Below are 21833 nucleotides of genomic sequence, written 5' to 3'. Positions count from 1 at the left end.
CTCCTTGTATTAAAACAAACAACTCATCTCTGTTGAGAACATGATGGATGACTCTACACTGAATCCCAGGCAAGCAGCCTGGGATTGCATGTTACTCCTGTTCACCTCTATAAGAGATGTCACCTTCAGTTTGTCATATAGGTATAGCTCTGTATAGCTCAAAGCACTGTTCAGCATTATTATTATGATAATGTGATAGACCAAAATAAAAAAGTATGCACTGATTTCACAAAATACATTGATTTTAATCTTTTATAGTCCAAGCATATGGAACATTGAATATCACCAGAACATGTATTAAAATGCAAGACACCTGTTCTATTGTGAAGCATTCACATTAATACGAATGAAACATGTATCTTGACAGTAATACTAAATGCATCTGAAATAAAAAGCTATCTTGAAATAGATATTTAAACCAGTTATGTCTAAATAACCCATTTAGTAAACACACTTCCTCTCTTGCAAACAAATACATTGGAGGACTTGGTTTGTCATAGTAGGCTTGCATTAATTGAAAAAAAGTATATAGTGTTTTATATCTAGATGCCACTCCCCAAAGGGAATGATAATCTCAGCTAATTTACCTCATGATCAAAGGGATGTGCCTGTTCACTCTCTTCCTAACATGTGACAGTTCACCATCACTGCTTACCCAAAAGCATAGGAGAGATCACACTATTTAGCAGTGAATACAGGTCTTGAACTACGGCAGTACCTGCTTCAGAGAAGGACTGGTAGCATTGTCACCCAGCAGATGTATTAGGTGAGAGCTTTACAAAGCTGCAGAACCAGATGGGATGCAGAGGCCAGGTCTTCCCTAATGCTGCCTTTGTTTCTGGTTGTTTCAGATTTCTCCTTCCTTGGGGTTCAGGGATGTGTTTCCTCTGTGTTGCAAACTCTGCAGGTGAATGAATCTATCGGACCATTTTGTTATCATCAACCACACAACAGAAGCTGTTCATCCGTCTGTAAAACTACTTGAGGCATCTATTCAAATTTTGCTCCTTTCCATCTTTTGCCTGAAGTAAATATTTTTGCTTGTAGCCTAGAAGCTACTTAGAGGTGGACTGTCTTCCACTTTGTTTATCACTTGAAACAGCACAGACTCCATTGCTTAGGGCTTTCAGGGACTGTTCTGATGGAGACCACAAGCAATCCTTCCTTCCCTCCCCTCATTTCTAAAGAGGAAACACCCTCAGTTATACACTATTTCTGAATGTAAGACCAGCTGTTTAGGCAAAATGCATAGTAGAATAATTTTGCAGAAGCAGTGTTAAGAAAACATGAAATTAATTCTCAGCTTTGATTTCAGGAACCTCTACAGGTCTTCCAGATGTGATTAAACATAATCTGTCTGTCCATGGCCCCTTTCCATATATGTTCAGTCCTCTTGCTTTTTGATAAGCACCCCTACAGCATGGCCTAGTAGATAGAGGAGTCCTGATTGAAACATTGTCTTGCCACTTCTGGGTGACAAGAGGAAGACTACTTCTCTGCTTCTGTTTTAGTGTAAGTCTCACTCCCAACAACACACCAAGTCAAACCATGTTACATTTTATTATGATAAAAAACCTTCACATTTTGTAATAAAATATATAATAAGAAACAGGCATCTTCTTTAATTTCAGATGAAATGGACCATTTTATGTAAAAACATGGCTGCGAATCATAAAGACTTGATCTTAAGTCATGTCACCCAACGTTCATTACCAGCTAGTGAGCAAACATTTGAGCAATCTCACACCCCATTAACAATAATCTCAGCTATGCCTAATTCCCTTCATTTGTACATAATGCAAAAATCTTTTTCTAAATTGCTTTACAGCTGACAATTAATACTTTATCAATTACAGTTCTATGTATAGCTCTGGCTACCAGAAATCCCAGTGGTGGATACGCTACACAGTCTTGCCTGAGTTGCTTTAAAGTAACATCTTGAGGACTCTAGTCACGGTACTGAAACATACAGAAGGTAAATTAGTATTTGCTAAATAGGATATTAAACAAACTTCATACATTGTGATAGGTGGCAAATAGCTAAAATAACATACATATAAAAAGCTAAACATACTTAAATCAGAACCAGTGGTAGACTCACAAAAGTACAGATGGCTTGAGTTTAAAACATGGCTAAGATTTTACCCCACATTGTGGAGAAAAACCTGGGATATGATCATAGCAGTCAACATTTCTATAAGAAATACTAAAGCCACCTTTAATAATTGCATTGCAATAGGTAGTGGTAAGGGTGACGTTTAATTTTTTTTAATTGTTTTTTTTTTTTTTTTGGAACCTTGTTGTCCTGTGATAATGAAAAGGATGAACATGTTATGCATATTTTGGTCATTCTACATCATGTACTTACTGCAATGTGATTAGTGAACCTTCATTAACTGCTTGTTAAAATAACTGTCATTGGGATCTCCATCAACTACTGATTGTAACTCATTGTGGGGAAGAGCATATTTATACTTGATTGAATGCAGCAACACGTTCTAGTTAATGTAGGAAATGAAATGAAGAAGCTGATTTCCAGATGAAAAATCAAGGAGAATTTTTGAAATCTGGAACATAAATACTCAAATCAGACTTGTTATATCTGTCTGCTTTTGAAGGTGAAGAATTAGACTCCACTTATCCTTAAGTTATCCTGCCAGTTCTTGTAGTCCTGTATTTGCATTCTATTTCATAAACTGCTTTCTTGTTTTCTTAAAAGTATCAGGTCAGAACACTGCCTGCATAAAAACACAGAGTTTAGTGTGCAGGGAAAGCAAACTATAGACATGATGTTGTTTGATATTGCTATGTGAATAAAGCCTACGTATTAAAAAATGGAACATTCTGTAGTCTCTTTCAGATGCTGTGATTCTGGAACTACCTGTAGCACCAGAAGACTTTTATTTTTTTTCTTGGCAGGACTGTAATTTTTAAATTAGCAGTATCATATTAAGACTTTGATATTAAAGGTTAGAGTAGGATGTGTTGCTCTAAGACTTGGCTTAATGTTGAATGGATTCTCTTTCTATTACCTCAATACCATAACAACATTGAAACATCACTAGTGCAATTATTCACTATTACTGTGAAAGAAAAATACTCCCAGATGAAAGAAAGTAATTGTGGATCTCTCGGCAACTGTATGAAGCTTAGGTATCTTATCTCTAATGACACAAAACCAGGAAGATCAAAAAGTCATTGAATGACAAACCCCAACGATAGAAGTTGTATAATAGACATCCTATTGCACTACTCCAGCAGGTTTGTAAATCCACATGCCTCTCTCCTTTTGTAGTGAGCATCATGATTAAGTATAAATGGATTTTTTTGTTTTCCCTATGCTATCTTTCTCCACATGGGCTGCACAGCAGAGATACCATATCCAGAAAATGAACCACTTCTGAATGCTTTTTCAGAGTGTCACTGCACTCACAGAGCGTCGATGGCTTCCATGGTTATTTTTTTTACCTTTATCTTTAGTTGGTTTGCCACTGTCCTGTCCAGGAGATGTTACCCTACTGGGTACTAGGGGGCAATGACCAGAGAAAGGTCCTGCTGAAGATTCTGTAGCAGTGTATTCTTCCTCTGTCCACCTATTAAAGAAATAGTAGCCTTCTTCAGGTGTCCATTTCTTGAGAGGATTCACTTCAGAGGTGGAAAGTCCCTGACTTTTTGTGTCTCTGGGAGATACAGTTTCTGCTGCTGGATGTAAAAATGGTGACAAACATAAGTGGCTGATGTTTTGGTCGAGATCATCGTTAGATGCTGGTGATGCTATAGGTGCATCAGAAGTTGTTTGTTTTCTTGACCTCAGTTTCTGGATTTCAAGATCCTGTTGCTCTTTTGGAAGGTTATCTAGCTGCTGAGCTTTCAGTATCAGAGATGTTCCAAAGGTTCCTTGCAGAGCGAAAATAAAGAACCTAATGAAAGAGGAAGAGAATGGATTGTCTTAGCAGTGGGTTCCTCCTATCATCTGCATCATATGACACAAATCGTGTTGCTAATTTTCCAGTACTCTAAAGGCATCTGATAGATACCTTATGCCTTGTAGGTGGAAGTTGGCTCTTGGATGTTAATGCACCATGTAACAACACACTTACCTTGACCTCATTGAGTCAACTACAAGTAAATAAATGCTAAATGAATGTTAATAGAACTATTTGATTGCTGATCAGTGCAGGAAAGATACATAGAAGCTCACTGAGAGGTTCTGTATTTGTGGAGATTGAGATTATACTGCTGGAACAGACTAAAGAAGGGACCTTAATTTGATAGAAAACACACACACAAAAAAATTAAAAACATCGTCTTTGCTCAAGAAGCATTAAAAAATATGTCCAACTTGCCAATGCAGGACAGAGAACTTATATAACTATATATAGTGTGCAGTGAGCGACTACAAACCTTCGCTCCATGTCATGTCTGTCTTATCTGAAAAGCAAAGCCTTTTTCAGGCACCATTTCTAATAGGGTTTGACCTTTACCTACATAGCCTTTATAAATATTTAAAACAAACATGAAATTTGTTTTAATTTCTCTCTGAAATTGCATTAATAAAGGTGTCATCTTCACATCTTGCTGCTAAATATATGCATAAATAAGCATGACAACATTAAAAACACTAACAAGCTATACTGAACACAGAATGGGCTTTCAAAGGAATGGACTTCTCAGGTCTACCTGTGTAAACAGGAATGGAAAAACGTATATTTACTGTGCCCATGCTCAGGCTGGTCGGACCCAGGACTGGGAGCTGTGCTGTTGCTAGTTACAGCTGGACAGCAGAGCACAACTACTGAGAACTCAAGGCCAACCACAGAGAAAGGAAGGAGAACTTCCCATTAACTTCCATCTTCCATCTCATAAACTGCTCTTGCTTGCTCCCACCCTTTCCTCAGCCTTGCAATGGGAGACAGCAACCTGTTGGGACTCTGGGCATTCCTTGCAATGTTCAGATGCAGATGCACACTGCCAAGTGCTGCCAGACAGTGCTTCAGGACAAGCATGTATGTAGGCAGGGTGTAAACAAGCCACATGGGCACCTGCAGTGTCTCAGAAATGTCAGCTAGTGCAGGAGGCAGTTGTAAAAGGAAGAACTAAGGACAGCAAGGATTTTAACAAAACCTCGTAGAAAAAAAAACAGAATCTCAAGGCTCCAACTGCTTTCTAAGGGAAATGAGGAACAGGGAGTGTGGTGAGATGAACTAGCTGAAACCCAGTTTTAAGTGCAGGACTATATTTAACAAAGGGTGGTTTCACCATTGCTATCATATGCTGACACAGCCAGAAACTGTCAGCCAGACACAGTAGCAGAAACTGGACGCTGGGTATTCTTTGAATGAAGGACTCAGCAGAAAATAATCTGAGTTACCTACATGGTAGAACAGCATTTCGCCAACTTTGAAGATATCAAGATACAAATCCGTAAGCTCACTATTTTGTTGTGGTACCAACAATCTTCACCTTGATGAATTCCCAAGATGGAATTCTGAATTCTTAACCACATATTTGATGCAGCCCTGAGTAGAAAACTCAGGGTCAAAAATGACACTGGGAATGTGGGCTGAAAGGAAGAAAAAAATCTGGAAAAACAATGTTCTGCCTAGAAGACATGAGACCTCACTGAACCATGTGTTGTTTATTCTGAACTGAAGTTATATAATCTAACGTGAAATCACAAAGAAATCTCAACTGGGGCAATAAAAATAATTTGAAGAGAAATATTAGTTGGTCTTGAAAAATTACTTTTTAGACAAAGCTAAGGCTCAAATTACAATACTTAAAAGCATTTACAAAATCAGATGATGAAAATATTTTCCTGATTCTTTCAATGTCAGCATGCTGTACTACTTCATGACAATTAAGATGAGAATGAGACTAGCAAGTTAGTCAAACAGAATCATTTCTTTAATTGTTGAAGCAGAAATAAAATTTTAAAATTTTAAATTGTTTTAAATTTAAATTTTAAAATTGGTGCAAGTCAGACAAAGCATACCTGCTGAAAGAATGAATGAGGTATTAAGCACTGAAGTAGTAAGGTTACTACATACATATATGCGAACAGGATCATGTTTTTCAAACCAAATTTTCTCAGGAAGCTACCAGAACAATTATCTCTTCCCCAAATATCATTTAGTCTCAGTTAAGTTAAAGTTTAAGTCAACTTTAACTTAAACATACCTGATTGATCACAAAGAGTAAAACCAAGACTCCAGATGTAGAAAAGTATTTGATATAGAGGTGTTCTTAAATTTGGCTTAATAATACACTGTAATGTACCGAAGAAACAAGATATGTTTTGTAACTTTTAAATCATACAGGCGTATTTCAAAGACTAGCTTTCTGGTTTTGATCTGCTCTACTACATTGTGTTTGTCATAGCGAACATTTACATAAAGGATTTAAACTTTGAAACACCCCACAAAGAAAGTTTTTTTCTGATTGGAAAACAAAGGCAATATATGTATAGAGACTTAACTAGTGTTATATGACCAAATAAACTAATGATTCATGAACAGGAAAATTGAACCCAGACTTCCAGCCTGATCTCTGCACAACATACATGTATGTGCCTGACATATCTGTGTGCAGTTCTGGGCACCACAGTACAAGAAGGACATTGAACTGTTGGAGAGTGTCCAGAGGAGGGCGACAAAGATGGTGAAGGGCCTAGAGGGGAAGACTGAGGAGTGGCTGAGGGCACTGGGCCTGTTCAGCCTAGGGAAGAGGAGGCTGAGGGGGGACCTCATCGCAGTCTACAACTTCCTCCTGAGGGGGAGTGGAGTTGCAGGTGACCTATTCTCTGTAATCACCAGTGATAGGACCCGTGGAAACGGAATTAAGCTGAGGCAGGGGAAGTTTAGGCTGGACACCAGGAAGAGGTTCTTCACCGAGCGAGTGGTTGCACATTGGAACAGGCTCCCCAGGGATGTAGTCACTGCACCAAGCCTGTCTGGATTTAAGAAGTGATCGGACTGTGCACTTAGTCACATGGTCTAAACTTCTGGGTAGACCTGTGCGGTGCCAGGAGTTGGACTTGATGATCCTTATGGGTCCCTTCCAACTCGGGATATTCTGTGATTCTGATTGTTATTGTTATTTCCCTCAAACACCTACAAATTCCCCAAACGAAAACTGAGGAAAATGGTGCTTTGCACAAACCTTGGCAAGAGTGCGATGACTGGGGTGATAAGACAGAGTAAGTAGAAGGTGGGTTCTGAAAGCTGTTTCTCCATGATCCAGTAGGGGTTGGTGGGAGGGTTGCAGACCACGCAGGCAGCATTGTAGATCAGAGAGAAGACGAAGTAAATCACCACACTCCCAATTATCGTGATCCAGTGGAACAATGTCTGTAAGCACCAAGAGTACAAAATAACTGAGGCCCTGACTCTGGGTTAGGACAGAAAGAATAACTAGAAAGGAGGTATCCAATAGATCCATATTACTGAAGAGTGCAGCTGGAGAAATACCTGGAAATTAACTTACAAACCAACAGTGACAGTGAATACAGTTCTTGAGGTAATATGTTCTGCTCATATACTGAAGTATGTAAAGGTTGTGTACTGCCCAGTCCAAAGGCACAGTAGGAGCAAATTTTGTTTCTGTGCTCATGAAGCTATTACCCTGAGGCTAATAATAAATTCTAACATATTGTGAAATCTCACTGCATGTACTACCCACAATTAAGGTAAATGATTCTGAAAGAAAACTCTATGGCTATATGGTATGTTATGTGCAGAAAAGAAAAAAGTTATGTGAATGGGACAGGCAAAACACATACCCATGTTTTAATTTCTAGAGCCTGGTGCAAGAGGATGGTCAGGAGGGAAATGGTATTGATGGGGTTTCCAAAGGAAAACACATCTATGTCGGAGTCCTTGTACATCTAGAAAACAGGCAGATAGACTGTGATGAACCTTGACTACTCAGAAGTGATTTTTTTTCTATTTTTTTAAAGCGGATTGGAGAATGAGAATATGAATGACCACCTTACTTACCAAATAGGGGACAAAGAAGCAAATAAGGCTCTGATAGAAGGCATCAAACATTGTAATAATGAACGTTGACAGCTTGTATATCTGTAGGAGTTTACAGATCACAGTCATTATGATGGCACACACATCTCTGATCTGTCCTGCAGACATATTTGTTGTTTGTTTTTCTTCTGCTCAGACTACTCATTATAGCTAACTAGCCTCTCTTCATGAACAAAAGCCCCTTGAACAGCTGATTTAGAACACTTAACCCAGAACAGGCATGAGTTACGTAAAGACAGTAAGATTTCTGGGAAGATTAGCCCACTAGCTAGGGATTGTAAAGCTCAATGTCACAAATGCCTCTGTCCATACCCAAAGGACCTCATTCCTCAAATTCTTTTTCAAACACAGATCTTCCTAGGGCTAACAGGGTTGGGAAAAATTATTTCTTTTAAGGTTCTTTTTTTTTTTTCTTTCAGTAAAAACAAACAAACAAATAAACAAAAAAACTTATCCAGAGACCTGTGATGCCACAGCTCTGGTGGAGGAGAAACGTTACAGGAGTGACAGAAGGGTGGGCTCCTGTGGTTTCACTGTAGACATAATGCCAAAGCAGCAAAAATGACTTCTTCAAAATGATAAAGAACATATATGTGAGGTTCAAGAGCTCCTTGAACCTGTGAGGTTCAAGAAAAGGGATGGAAAGTCCTGCAGAGAAATTTTGCACTGCTTTGAATAGATTTTTCAAAACGTGACTAAACATGATGTGAACAAAAACAATTAAACCTTCTTTTTGTGGACATCAGCAAACTAGAAACCATAAATAGGTCATTTGGTTTCAGGTGAGTCTGAAACTCTTCTCTTTCCTTCCTCCTCACAAACCCAAATACCGTGTGGTCTTACCAAGTGGTTACTTCAGCAGTTAAGACATACCTCTGAATTTTGCCCATTCTTGTACAACTCAGGCAAACCCAGAAGTGTTTCTGCAGAAACATCTCTATCCAGGATTCCAAAGACCAGAGGTGGCATTGAGGTGAAGAAAAGATTGAAAAAAATCATCTGCCAATAATCTATCATTGTGTTGCCTGAGAACCCACAGAAGAACTGGTACCAGAAGAGCAGGTTGACATAGCTCTGTGGGAGAAGCAAATACAAACATATTGCATGTTGTGTTACAGGCTGAACTGTTGTTCCCCATATGTGCAAAAGCACATCCCTCATGCTGATGTGATCTCTGTTTGGGTTGTGCAGGCTGTGGAGCCACACGTTTCCTGTGGCTTCTCCTTTATGTCCTCTTCCCTCCTTCATCACATCGTTCCCTATTATGAAAGCTGATGTGGACCCTTCAGTTTGGAATGCATAGATAGTTTGTGATTCCCTTAGTTTCATCTAATAAATTTCTGCAGTACATTGGTTATTAACACAGTTTCACAAGAATTCATTATTTTGGTTAAAGGTACTTTCAGTAGACACCTCGGCATGTTGTTCCGTAAAGCAGTATATCTTAAGGGACTGCTTCCCACTGATCTACTGTGATACAGCTGCATAAAAACTGTTAGGTTACTTTAAGAAAATATAACAGAATAAGTAAACAAATTGTTCACAGCTCTGAGCAGCAGATTTTTAAAATCCTTTTACAGGTGTGCTGTCAGTGTGGAATCAAAGGCCTCCTGCTCCCTAATGGTACCAGGGAGATAATAGAACAGCAGCATCCCAGTCTGGAGAGCTATTTCATACTGCAAATAAATATTCTTTGAACTCTGAAAGGATGCCGGTTAGTAAAAAGAAAAAGAAAAGTTTCAATTTCTATTACAAATGTTAACATGGATAAGATATAATCCTTATTCAAAATTATATAAAAATATAGAATACGGATACTTTGAATTCTAAGTAAATAGTCTTCCATGCTCTGAGTATATTTCACGTCAAATTGACTTGTTTGCACAGTCTTGCAGAGACTAGTGCTATCAGTTTTATCCACTTTATGTTATTCTTCAATGCATATGCTCATTTGCATATACATTACATTTTTAATACAAACGCCAGATATGACTGCATCATTGATTGCAAGTGGCTTCTATCAAATTAAATGCAAAAAAGCAGGCTTCACTGACAACCATTTCTTTGTGTGGAGTTGTATTCTGTATTCTAGCACTAATATTCTGATGCTCCTAATGCAAATTTTATTTTGAGACTCATGGGTATTATTAACAAAGTTTCTAGAACTACCATATAAAAAGTTACTAAACCTTCAGTCCCTTTTCCCTCCAGGATAATGCTATTTCAAAAGATGTTTAGATCCCATATTTTCCTCAATGCTTTATGCAGTGCATTACTAAGGAGGTAGCAAACTTGCAAAGTGCAGAAACAGGAACTGCAGTTTCATAAAAAAGTAAGAGAGCATAAGGAACAAAACTCAGAAAAAAACCCAACTGTCCTGTTTATAGCTCTTGCTAGGATGAAAGCTTCCATAATTTTAATCATCTTACCACATTTTTGTAGAAAAAGTATATCACCATCTTTGCCAGGCGAGTGTAACACCAATGTCCGTGGACAAGAAGTAGTTTTTTGAGATGCTTAAATCGGGATACTGCAAAGTCACTAGCCATCACAGCCTTCAGTAAAAAGAACACAAGTTACTTTACAATTTCTTTTTCCCCACTTAGTATGATGGAATTTGAACATGGACATTGAAACAATTTTCTACTATTGCATATTGTAGGGAAAAAAAAAAAGAATCTTTCTACAGTGGACAGACATCTTTTTCCATACTTATGAGCAAACACTCATTTGTCCACGCATGCTAATTGATGGGTCAAACACTCCCTTTTGGCTGGTCCCCTAATTATGGACTGCATATTCTTTTATGACAGTGATAATGCCAACCGGCCTCTTTAAGTTGATACTCAGGCTATACAGCTGCTGTGAAACTTACAAAGCAGAAAGAAATCATGTGACAAAAGAGGAGTGGAACTAAACTGAAATGATACCTGCATGCCTTCTTGGCCAGATATTCCAATCCCAACATCAGCTGCTTGAATCATACTTACATCATTTGCACCATCACCTAGAAAGCATAAGACAGAAATGAACAATAAAGACGCAAGAAAGGGTGGTTAACATGCTTATACTAGTACTTAAAAAAATAAAAAACATGCAGCTGTGCTGTTAAGCATGGGCTATTCTGCTGTACCATGCATCTCAGTTAGGGTAACTGATAGTCAGCATCGAACAACCATGACCTCTAGGCTCTGATTTTGGTAGGAACATCCTCCTTCTCAGAAGACCTGGATCCACCACTAAGCCTGATATTGGATTCAGCTGGCTGGTGGCATAGACACCCCGACACTATCCGCATCTGCACTATTTTGTACATTTCTGCTTGGTCAGCCTCATATGCTCAACAACATGCTTTGCAGTACCCTACTTCACTGAACTCTCCGAATCATATGATAAATTTTATTGCAATTGACAATGTAGCAATCCAATTTTAGGAGTTATTCTGCTCCTTTCAACTTTTAGCAATATGTTGAATAAATAACAAAATTTCCATGGAAAGAACCATCATGGTTGCCTGCAACACGGAGATTCTGAACTAGGTTAACTGGTAAAGCAAAAGAAATGAAGCAGAAGGCTGTGAGTTTATGTTTTCAACTCTGAGGCAAAGCAAGAAATTTAATGCATCAGACTCTTCCTTTTCTGATATGCCTTGTTTGGTCCAGATAAACGTATTTTTTAGTTTTAAGTAACAAAAATCAATTCTGCAAGGATTTTACTGGGATCACTTAACAACAGTGAGCTGGAAACTCAAAGCATTTCACAGTATTTGGAGGGAAAAAGCAAAGGAGCTGGTGCTTAATGCTACTCTGGGGATAACTCTGGTTCTACCCGTTGGGAAAATCTGACAGGAAAAGGGCTTATGAAAACACAGAACAGTAACTACTATCGACTGCTTTCCTTCCCTAAGTGAGGGGATTCTAGAGGGAACATGTACATGTGTTTGTACTTGTGTGCTTGAAAGGGACTACTGGGAGATACTGAATGTGGAGCATCTTCATCTTATTTAAATGGGGGGGGGGGGCAGATTTGCTCACTGAAAGCTGAAGGAGGACTTTCATATGGTTGTTGGTTAGGAAAGACTATTCAATACTAGTTTTTCACTGTATGTATCTAAGAGGAGGTGTAATAAATAGCTCATACAATGTATATATTCCATACATTTTTAAAACTCAGATTGAAAGAGCCTGCTGCCTATTTCTCCTGTAAAATTCAAAAGAGAGGTACCTATCGACAGGGTCATCACTTTTAGCTGCCTCCGAACGAGCTTGACCACCATGCTCTTCTGGAGGGGGGTGGAACGGCAGCACAGCACCGAGCGGCAGTGCCTCGTCAGCTCCAGGAATTTCTCCTCCAGGCCCCCCTGGAAGATGACACTCAGTGTCCTGCCATCAATCACCAGTCCAAATTCAGGACTGGGCTCCTCAGAGGCTGGTGAAGATGTTGGGATAAAGTCAAAAAATTTCCTCTGTGGTTTTTCAACCTCGTAATTCTTTCTCACTTCTTCCAAGGTTAAATTCAAGAGTGATTCACAAGTTTCCTGTGAGAAAACAGAAGTGGTTCTAGAAATAGTTATCTCCATCTCCCTTTGCAGCACAGCACCTTACAAAGCGTATGTTTGTATAATCATGCAAGTGGGTTGAAGCCTATCAGATGAACATTGGGGAAAACTGACTGAGAAAGGCACTAATTCGTCAGACTGGAGATTATTTCAATGACAACATCAAATCCTTCAGTGAAAACAACGCACATTTTATCAGCTAGTTAACTGCATTAAGAAATTATTTCAAAGGAAAAAAAAAAAGCCTCACTTCAGGAGGATATACTTGTATTTGCAGTGCTAAAAGATCAGAAGGGAAAAAAGAAACAAAACTTTTTTTGCTAAAGTACATTAAAAAAAACTACCTCTGGTATGAATGATGTGAGATATTACAGCCTTTGTTTCCCTTGGAAATAAATTACAGTAGAGAAACAAGAGGTTCAGATTTCCAAAATTAGTAACTTTGAGAGTTTGGCCTTTTCTAGGTCATGTGTGTCACAGGGACATAACTAAAGCTTCATATTGCCCAGCGCAGTGCTTCAAGCACACACTAAACCTTTCCTTATTAGCAAATTTGCCTCATTTTGGATGAAAGTAACCTTAATATCACACAGAGATTTGAGAGTGGCACTTTTACCTCTCCCATACAGATCTCCTAAATCGGCACACCACTATCAAACAAAACCCAGAATGATCTAAAAGTTATTTTGCTGCCTGTTCGTACTAAAAGTCCTCTTTCTGTAGCATGGCACTGAATACCTGAGGAGCTAATCACTCCTTTTTCTACCTTTTCTGTCAGCCTTATTGAGTGATGATTCAGTTCTGAAATGTTATTTTCACTTTATGTTGCATAAGGTACATGTGTAGGATGTTTGGAAGATTTAAATTACACTTCAGTGGGAGGTTCTGGAATCAAATGTACCTCTGACACCTAATAGAAAGCTGCATCAAGCCTGCACACTGAAAACCTCCAAAAAATATTGAAGCAGCAATATCTTTCTGTGAACAAAACAAAAATTGTATTGGAAATTCCAGGCTTGCATTTTTGAATAAATCTCTCCAGACTATGTACTTGTGTTGTCTCTTTCTGGAAGGTTCATGATTTCCAGCATTTCAATAAGCTGCTCGGCTCAGGAGTGGAAAGAGTCCTTTCCCACTGAAGCCAGCCACCATAGTTCCCTAACTGCTGCCCTTACAATTGTTTCCTCCTGTTTTTGAGCTTCATCTCCTCCTCAGCGCTGGAAGATGTTGGATAAAAATATTGGGGATGGAAGAAAAGATTGCGATTTCTTAATACAGTGCTGAAAATTGAGTTGGACAGCAAAATGAAAAACAGGTAAAGACACTAAAATATTTCAGTGACTTGAATTAAGAACTGTACCATGCTCAATACGTGGCCATGAGTGAAGATGAATAACTAACAGAAAGCAAACTTAACCATAGGTGCAAAGAAACACTGGTATTTCCCACCTGGATCCACTTTGTTAGCTATTAACCTTTATTAACCCTCTGTCAAAGGCTTTATCCTTCAATGGATATTTAGTTTAAGGGTTAACTTTGTCAAAATTAATGGGCTTTTGTGAAAGGATAAACCCTTTGTATTATTTGTTTTCCCTCACTGCAGCCACTTGGGGACTCTTCACAACCAGCGTCCTTGGCTTCACCTTGAAAGGGAGGGAGCTAAACGGCATTGAAATATAAAGCTAATGCCCACCGAATGACATGCATTCACAGAAGCACCTATATACATGCTGTGTGCACCTAAGTCCAGACTGACGGCCACATAGGGTGCTGTAGGTGAGCATGTATGCCTGTGTTTCCTGGAGTCAGGGTAGTCCTGCCTGTAGCATCACTTCTCTAACAGGAACCATCTTCTAATTTCCATCCTAAATATACTCATTCTGCCTCCCATTAAAGCAGATATGCGTATCAAATGAAATTACACATCGAAGCAAGGAACGTATTCCGTGCTGAATTCCATATCATCTGTGCATGTTTCCCTATTTCCCTATTAAAAGACAGAGACATTTGCATAGCATATTATTCCTGTTTGGAGAGCTACTAGCTGCAGACAAAAGAAGCTAGAAAGTAGGCCATCTGACTGCTCTATACCACTGCCTATTGAAAGAAAAACAGTCAGTATTTTAACATTACTTAATTAATCCTCACAATAGTTTTATAGAGAAAGACAAGCTTGTAATGGGGAGAAAAATGGAGGCAACTGAGACAAGTGACTTGCCTAGTCCCAGAAAGAGGGCCAGCCTTCCCCCCTCAACCTCCCAACTACCTACAGAAAGGGCCTTCTCATGACAGCTCCCCCATTACTGCTGAGTACAGGTCACAGGTGTACACTGCAAAAAGAGAACAGAGCAGCACCCTTGTGACCTCAGGGCCACTTGGGGCTGTACAGTAAGATGGCACTGACAACAAAACAAAAAAGAGGACAGCTCAGCTGACGTTTTGGACATGAGAAATGGTCAGGTATGTTGACTTCTTTCAAATGCATTGAGCTGTGATGCCCGAACTTGCACTGCCCTAAAACTGTCTCATAAAGTCATCTGTGCTACCAGGATGTCTGGAGCAATGCTACGTGAAGCAGTTTGCTACAGCGGACATTCCACTTCCTGAGAGCAAGGCATGGTTTCTCTGGCACCATGTTGCTTCACAATCTGCAAAAGCCAATGTTGCTTTTTTAAAACTTTTTTGCTTTCGCCATCCTTAATGGCATTTACCTTCTTTGAAAGTTTGTTTCTCCCGTCTGTTCAGATGGTTTCAAGAATAGCCATGGACTACACCACAGATTGTTCACTGAATTTTGTGAGTCATAGGAGCTGACAAAGATGCCCCTCAAGTGATTATTTTCATTTTGGAGTATGTTTGCTTTATTTACTACCTGACCTTCTTGTTGCCTACAGAAATTCAGGGAATATCTGTGCACATCTACCACTATGTAGGCCACTATGGAGTGTCAAGAATGTGACTGCATTTTTAACGAGCCCACAGGAGCTATATTTAGGTTTCTGAGAAGGTGAAATGCTGCTTACACAAAACGACACCAGGTTAAATTGTTCACACTAATACATTTCTGATTGAGCCTAATCCTATTTGGAACATGCAACTAGAAAGTTCTGAATTTAATTAAATCTACACCTGCATTTTATTCCAGACTGACTCATATAATACTTTCCAAATGTCTTCCTACAGATATCACCTGGATTTACAATACCGTATCACACCAACTGAAATTTCCATTGCAAGTGAAAAAGCCAAATACCAATATTATTAAGGAATCAGGCATATAAATTGCATATTATCTTTTTGCTAAAGCTCACTAGTAAGGTCATTAAAAAAAAAAAAGTTTATTTTTATGTGGAAACTTGTATTCTAATTGAATAAAATTCTACATAACTGTCTTGTGTTCAAATTCATCCTGTTACATGTGGTCTAAAGAATTTATGGCCTAATGTTGCTATGTGGAAGTTTGGTTAGCTGTGTCTTGTGGTGAATACAACCTAAAGCAAATCAGTGTCAAGCTGAAAGCTGTGAAGAAAGGGAAAGATGGAAAATTCTGTGCATCCCCCTGTACTCACCTTATTTTCTGTGTTTATGGTGAAGACAGTGTCCCTTTGGTTCAGGAGCTTACAGGAATATGCAATGTTAACTGCTGTTTCCTGTTTGTCTCCTGTCAACACCCAGATCTGTATCCCAGCTTCTCGAAGAGCTGCAATAGTGTCAGGCACTCCATCTTGCAGCCGATCTTCAATCCCTGTTGCCCCTGGGTAAACAGGAAAAGACAACGTGAACTAGTTTTCTTTCATTTGGAAATATTTGGAAATCATCTTGCCAATTTTATTTATTTATTTATTTTTTAAGAAAAGGTCTTTGACTTCCAGTCATGAGCTTATCAAGGTATTGATGAAGTATTGACAAGGTATTGTCCAGCAGATAAACACACGGGCACAAAATCTGCATTTGGATTAAGACCGAAATCTGTTGTCAATCAAATTCTGACTCTTTGTTTTCCTTGATGCTAGAACAATGCATTTCATTTCTTCCTAATAATCTAAAATGACAATGTACTGGTAGAGGAATTATACCATATGCATTTTTAAAGTACTGCATCAAGTCCCATCAAAGCAACCAGAAAAGATGAACTTTGACTATTTCAATGAATGCTATCGTATTGCCAAGTTAGATGCTTGGCAAAACTCATCAAAAGGAGAAGAAAACATACAGGAAGCATTCTTTTTTAAAATGTGCCAACTTAAAAACAGATGGACATAAGTCACCACCCAAATATTATAATACTCTTTATCTCTTCCACTAGAGGTCAGTTTGAAGATGCTGTAAATGTGGTACATTAGAGATAGATATTAATTTTAGCTAAAATAACAGTTTTTGTGAAATGAAGTGTGAATGCACACAGTGCCTTAAGAGTTGGCAAAGATAACATTCTAACAAGATCTATGTTATTTCTTATATGCTTGTGCTTATGGTATTTACTGTTATTACTCTAATTTTTTAAATCATTGCATAGATTATGAGAAACCATAACACTAATAGCTTGCAATCATAGAAATTCAGGATAACAAAATATGGGCACAGATTGTATTCACAGAAAGATGAGAACAGGATGAATCTGAGAAACAAAGTCTTAAATAGCAAAACATTTCAAAACAAAATAGAAAAGAAAGCCCTGAAGCCCTCTGTAATTTAACAGAATAGTATTGTTAGATACTATGGTGATGGATGATGTGCAAATACCAAAGAGGTAAGTTTTAATACGAAATATCAACCTTTTACAAAATACAGAAAGCAAACATGACAGTGTAACAGGAGCAGGAATTCACTAGCAAGAAAGAGGACAACAATTGTAGTTACTGCTTTTTATAATACAGTTCTATAACAGAAATTCCCTTGGAATTTGTGCTCAAAATTGAAGTGAAAATATATTGTTTTATGGGTTTGTCTAAGGACACAGATATGTGACTGAATAATGGGAACTTCATTATCTACCATGTCAGCTGAGCTGCAGTTAACAGCTGATGCACATGTTCTTTGCTCATGGCACATGAAAGTTTTGATACACTTTTTCAAAGTTACTGCTGCTCAAATTGCACTATAAATTGTTTAAGCACCATCATTGGACTGTGTACACTTGCCCTGAGATTTTCAAACCTCAGAGGAAGCCTTTTTGATATAATTTAATATAAGCTGTTTATCTGATTGCCAAGAATATCACAGGAGAGCAAGTGATACTTCATGCAATGACAATTCTTATTTTAGCTACCCAGCAAGGTGAGTTTGGTCTCCAGATGCTGTGCCGTCTCCATTAACAGATCCTCTCTGTTGTCAATTGCAGCTTCTGCCTCTCGACGAAAATTGGCCCATTTTTGAAAGTCATCCTCATTCAAGACCTGCATAAAATAATTTTAAAAGAGCTCTTTTTAAATTTAAATAAGAGGAGAAGAATGCCAACATTCTGGATCACAGAGGCTTAACTCCTATCTGGATTGATAAAGTACTGTGATGCCTTTAAAACAACAGATTTTTTTCCATGAGCAGACTGCAGGAGCTGGTAGCAATGAGAAAAAAAAAGATGTGCATTCTTGTTTGTGGAGGCTAAGAATTAAAAACATGGCTTAGAGAAACTCAGTCCCATAGCCTTTAGCTGGGAATCTGTACTGGAGCACAGTTTCTGAAAGTTGCTCTGCAGGGTGTCTCACCCCTTCTGCACTAATGTATCAGGCTAAAATGCACTATCCCAGGCTGAAGGTAGGATTTTGAAAGCTGAATGCAAAGCAAAACAGAAAGTTGGCTTTCTATGTCTTTCCTGAAATCACTATAAAGAGAGTAAGCCAGAGCTGTCATTGGATAAACAGAAATCAATATTTTGAGCTTGACGAAGAACCCATCATTTGTTCAAACTGAAAAACTGCAGAAAGAGAGGAGAAAAAGACTACAAAACAATCAAATAGAGGGACAGAAAGATGGTCTGTATCTGTCTTGTCCTCTGAAGTACAGAATTTTATAACCATTGCATTGTTTCCAATAAATATATTGATATATATAGAGCAAAGCTGTAAACAACATTAGGGCAGTGTCCTCCTACCTTCTTAGCTATGCACAGAGTTCGGAGGCCATCTCGGGCATAGTAGTCCAGATGTTTCTGTGTTCTGTCTTTTATTCTTTTCCTTCTCCTCTCTGCATAAGTGTCAGCTATGAAATACAAGGGAAAGATTCCACATCTTATTCACAGATCATTTCAGACCTAATGACCTAAGATTAAAAAAGAATGGGCAACTGACTGAAAATTGGATTCCATTGTAATAGCAATCCCTTTCAAAGTGTTCACTGTGTGTTGCATAAACTGAAGATTGGTAAAGGTTCTTGTTTCCTTTATGATGATATTACTTTATCTTGTTGTTATTGTTGCTGTTGTTTTTTAATGCTACAGCACTCTTGCTGACAAGCTGAAATACCATGGTCAGGCCCGTATGAAAGTATTACTGCAGAGTACACAACCCACGTGGGTTAGTGCTGTCAGTGAATTTTAATTAGCCCATTCCATATTCTCAGCATTACTCAGTTTAAACAAATACCTCAGTTCTGATCTGCAAGGATAACACTACTGAGAGCTTGTTCCTTATCTTTATACTCCTGATGCCTAGATATTATATTTCATGAAGAAGAGAGTACTGCAAACTTCTTGTGCGTCATTGTAGGAGACACAACAGGAATAGCTCATTGGCTTATTACCTTTGCCAGAGTCTTCCAGCAAGTCCATTATAACAGAGTCAGCTCCTTTTGTGTAGACAATGACCTCCTTGGTTAGAGGGTGTCTTACCACTACAGACATCCTTTTCCTTACTGAGTCAAATCCCAAAGTGTAGAGGATATCAAAAGTCAAGAGTGTGCCTTGTGGCAACTGTACAGTCACCTGCTCAGGAGTCCGGGACACTAAAGTAAAACTGTATGCCTGGGCAGCATAGACAAGTGCTGCCTCATCTGGACTCTCAGCCTCGTAACAGAAGTCTGTTGGCAAAGAACCATGAGTAACAGACTTAAAAACCTCATCCAAGGAAGCACTGCCAATATCTGTGCTGGCTTTGTCCTGGAGCCCAGTGCCCCTATTGCTGTCACAGCAGTCATTGTCCTCGTCACAGCAATCCAACGCAGCAAGGTGCTCCCCGGTGTTCTTTGCACTGAAGCTAGCTCCTAGCTCTGAACTAGACTGAGATGATGAAAAAGACTGGCTGAGGCTTGCTAACTTCAGCCGATGAAATATCTGATGAATCTTCTCCAAAGTGATTCCTGAAGGTTTTATTGGTGGCGGGACTATAACCTAGAAATATGAGAAAACCTTGGGTTATGGTTAAAAATAAATGAATGTGAGCTACAAGATACTTTCCAAAGCCTCCAAATTTTTCTTTTCTAAATGACAATAATAAAAAATGCAGCAATATTTTTTTTCTCTTTAACCGTGTTAAGGGAATTCAGTAGAGGAGTCATTGGAAAATTGGCATCTGAATTTGATGGTGATTTGTGTCTCTGCTTCTGAAACACAGATGAAATCAAGGCCCTTGTAATTCTGAAAATGGCCTGAGAGATCAGAGAAAACCCCGTATATTCAACATATTTCTTACAGTAAATGTATTATTAAATCTAAAAGGAAAAGCACAGATACTGCGGTAGCCCTATCTATTCATCAAACATAAAGAGCCTTGTTAGGTAGGGATATACACAGGCAGTGGAACAGTAGACATTACATAAAAGATAAAAGAACTAGAGGAGAGCTCCAGTACAAAACCATTTCTCACCACTTCAGGTTTCCCTGAACAGTGCTCTGTGTTGTTATTGTAAGCACGATCAATTTCCTTGAATACTTAGTTTAAACAAAATTAGATTACCCTCTGTCTTGGCTCAGTAGCTGTGGAGACCACGACTGTATTGCAGATGGCAAGGGCAAGAAAAAAGTCAGTAAGAGATGTGGCAGTCTGCATATGTATAAAAGGAGAGAGATTTTCAGTCTGGAGTGCAGCTTCTCTAACTCTTCTCAGCAGCCTGCTGTCTGGAGTCACATCCTTTTCCTGTAAGAAAAATTAAGGAGAATTATTCCCATTTATAACTGTGCTCAAGGAAGAGCTCTCAACTCAATAGTCTTCTGTTGCGCCTTATTGAGTTCACACCTAGGATTATGTAAGAGAAATGCCTTTTGTACTTTCAATCTGGGGAAAACAGATATATTTCTAAAGGCTGCATAACTAGATTATTAGGAAGAAACTTACCTTAAGACAGGAGGAGTTTTCAGAGTTTTATTTATTTTGAGATCTATCTCAAGAATAATCTATACTGTGTCTCCAAACTTTGAAACTGCTGACTAATGAATTAAAGGTCATTCCAGGTGGAAGTGGATTTGGGATCACCCATTTCAGTGATGGAGCAGCAATGCTATTTCAACAGAGAAGACAGCTTGTGTTTATAGCTTGGTTACAACAAAAAAGTGTTTTCAGAATCATTTTGCTTTGTACCTGAAAGAGAAGCTGTCTCAAATTGCTCTTTTTCAGCTTTACAATAAACAGGTGAATGCATACATTCTGCATTTGTTCCTGAAACAGTACTGTAATCTACTACCACACTCTCTCTAATCAAATCTAAATTCACAAGCCAAACTACTTAACAATGTTACTTATCTACAATTTAATCTAATGTAGGGCTATGGAAATATGACTTTTAATGGAAATTTCATGTTAGCAGAATTAGGTTTGGATTTAATTCAGGGCCATATTCAACTAGAGCTTCCCAATTTAAAAGACATCTTCTGCAAGCCAGCACTTTTGGATGCCTTCTTTAAGGAATTGCCAGTGAATTAGCTGCTTCTAGTTTATCACAACTACTACACTCTCCTCCTTCAATTTGGCACAGTTTTCTTAAGTTCCCTAAATATGCAACAGCTATCAATTAACCAACTTCATGACTGTGCAGTGCTAAGCTGAATATGTTATGTTGTAACTCCTGCTTGCTAACATGAAAACTGGTCCTTAAATTATCTCAATAATTGAAAATAAATCTATTGCTCATTCTGCAGCACAGAATTCAGCTGAGATTCAAAGAGAGAACCAGATAATGCACTCTCTGCAAGAGGAGGTTCTGGTTCCTCTGGCTCAGTGTTTTCATTCTTTTTTTCTTTTGCATGTGGGCAAAAATTTTAAGTGCAGATGCAGTCCCTCCTCTAGCAAATCGACATATACCGATTTTCA

The 21833-nt window shown here is 38.5% G+C and overlaps 1 protein-coding gene across 2 annotated transcripts in view; it reads right to left on the bottom strand.

Annotated features, from left to right (window-relative positions):
• Positions 1–1541: 1541 nt before the first annotated feature.
• Positions 1542–21833, bottom strand: part of ATP10B (ATPase phospholipid transporting 10B (putative)) — a 55109-nt gene continuing 34817 nt past the window's right edge. For both annotated transcript variants that reach the window (XM_038186553.2, XM_038186554.2), the window contains 13 exons: positions 20484–20663; positions 19333–19918; positions 18686–18792; positions 17864–17990; positions 16164–16348; positions 12261–12573; positions 10967–11043; positions 10466–10591; positions 8910–9110; positions 7998–8078; positions 7781–7885; positions 7162–7349; positions 1542–3920 (listed from right to left, as the gene is read on the bottom strand). In XM_038186553.2, coding sequence (XP_038042481.2) covers positions 3413–3920; positions 7162–7349; positions 7781–7885; positions 7998–8078; positions 8910–9110; positions 10466–10591; positions 10967–11043; positions 12261–12573; positions 16164–16348; positions 17864–17990; positions 18686–18792; positions 19333–19918; positions 20484–20663 — 2784 coding nt within the window. In that variant the 3' untranslated portion in view covers positions 1542–3412. The remainder of the gene's footprint in view (positions 3921–7161; positions 7350–7780; positions 7886–7997; positions 8079–8909; positions 9111–10465; positions 10592–10966; positions 11044–12260; positions 12574–16163; positions 16349–17863; positions 17991–18685; positions 18793–19332; positions 19919–20483; positions 20664–21833) is intronic.

The sequence above is a fragment of the Anas platyrhynchos genome, chromosome 14, assembly GCF_047663525.1.
Source record: "Anas platyrhynchos isolate ZD024472 breed Pekin duck chromosome 14, IASCAAS_PekinDuck_T2T, whole genome shotgun sequence".
Taxonomy (NCBI): domain Eukaryota; kingdom Metazoa; phylum Chordata; class Aves; order Anseriformes; family Anatidae; genus Anas; species Anas platyrhynchos.
This window is presented reverse-complemented; position numbering and strand designations above follow the sequence as displayed.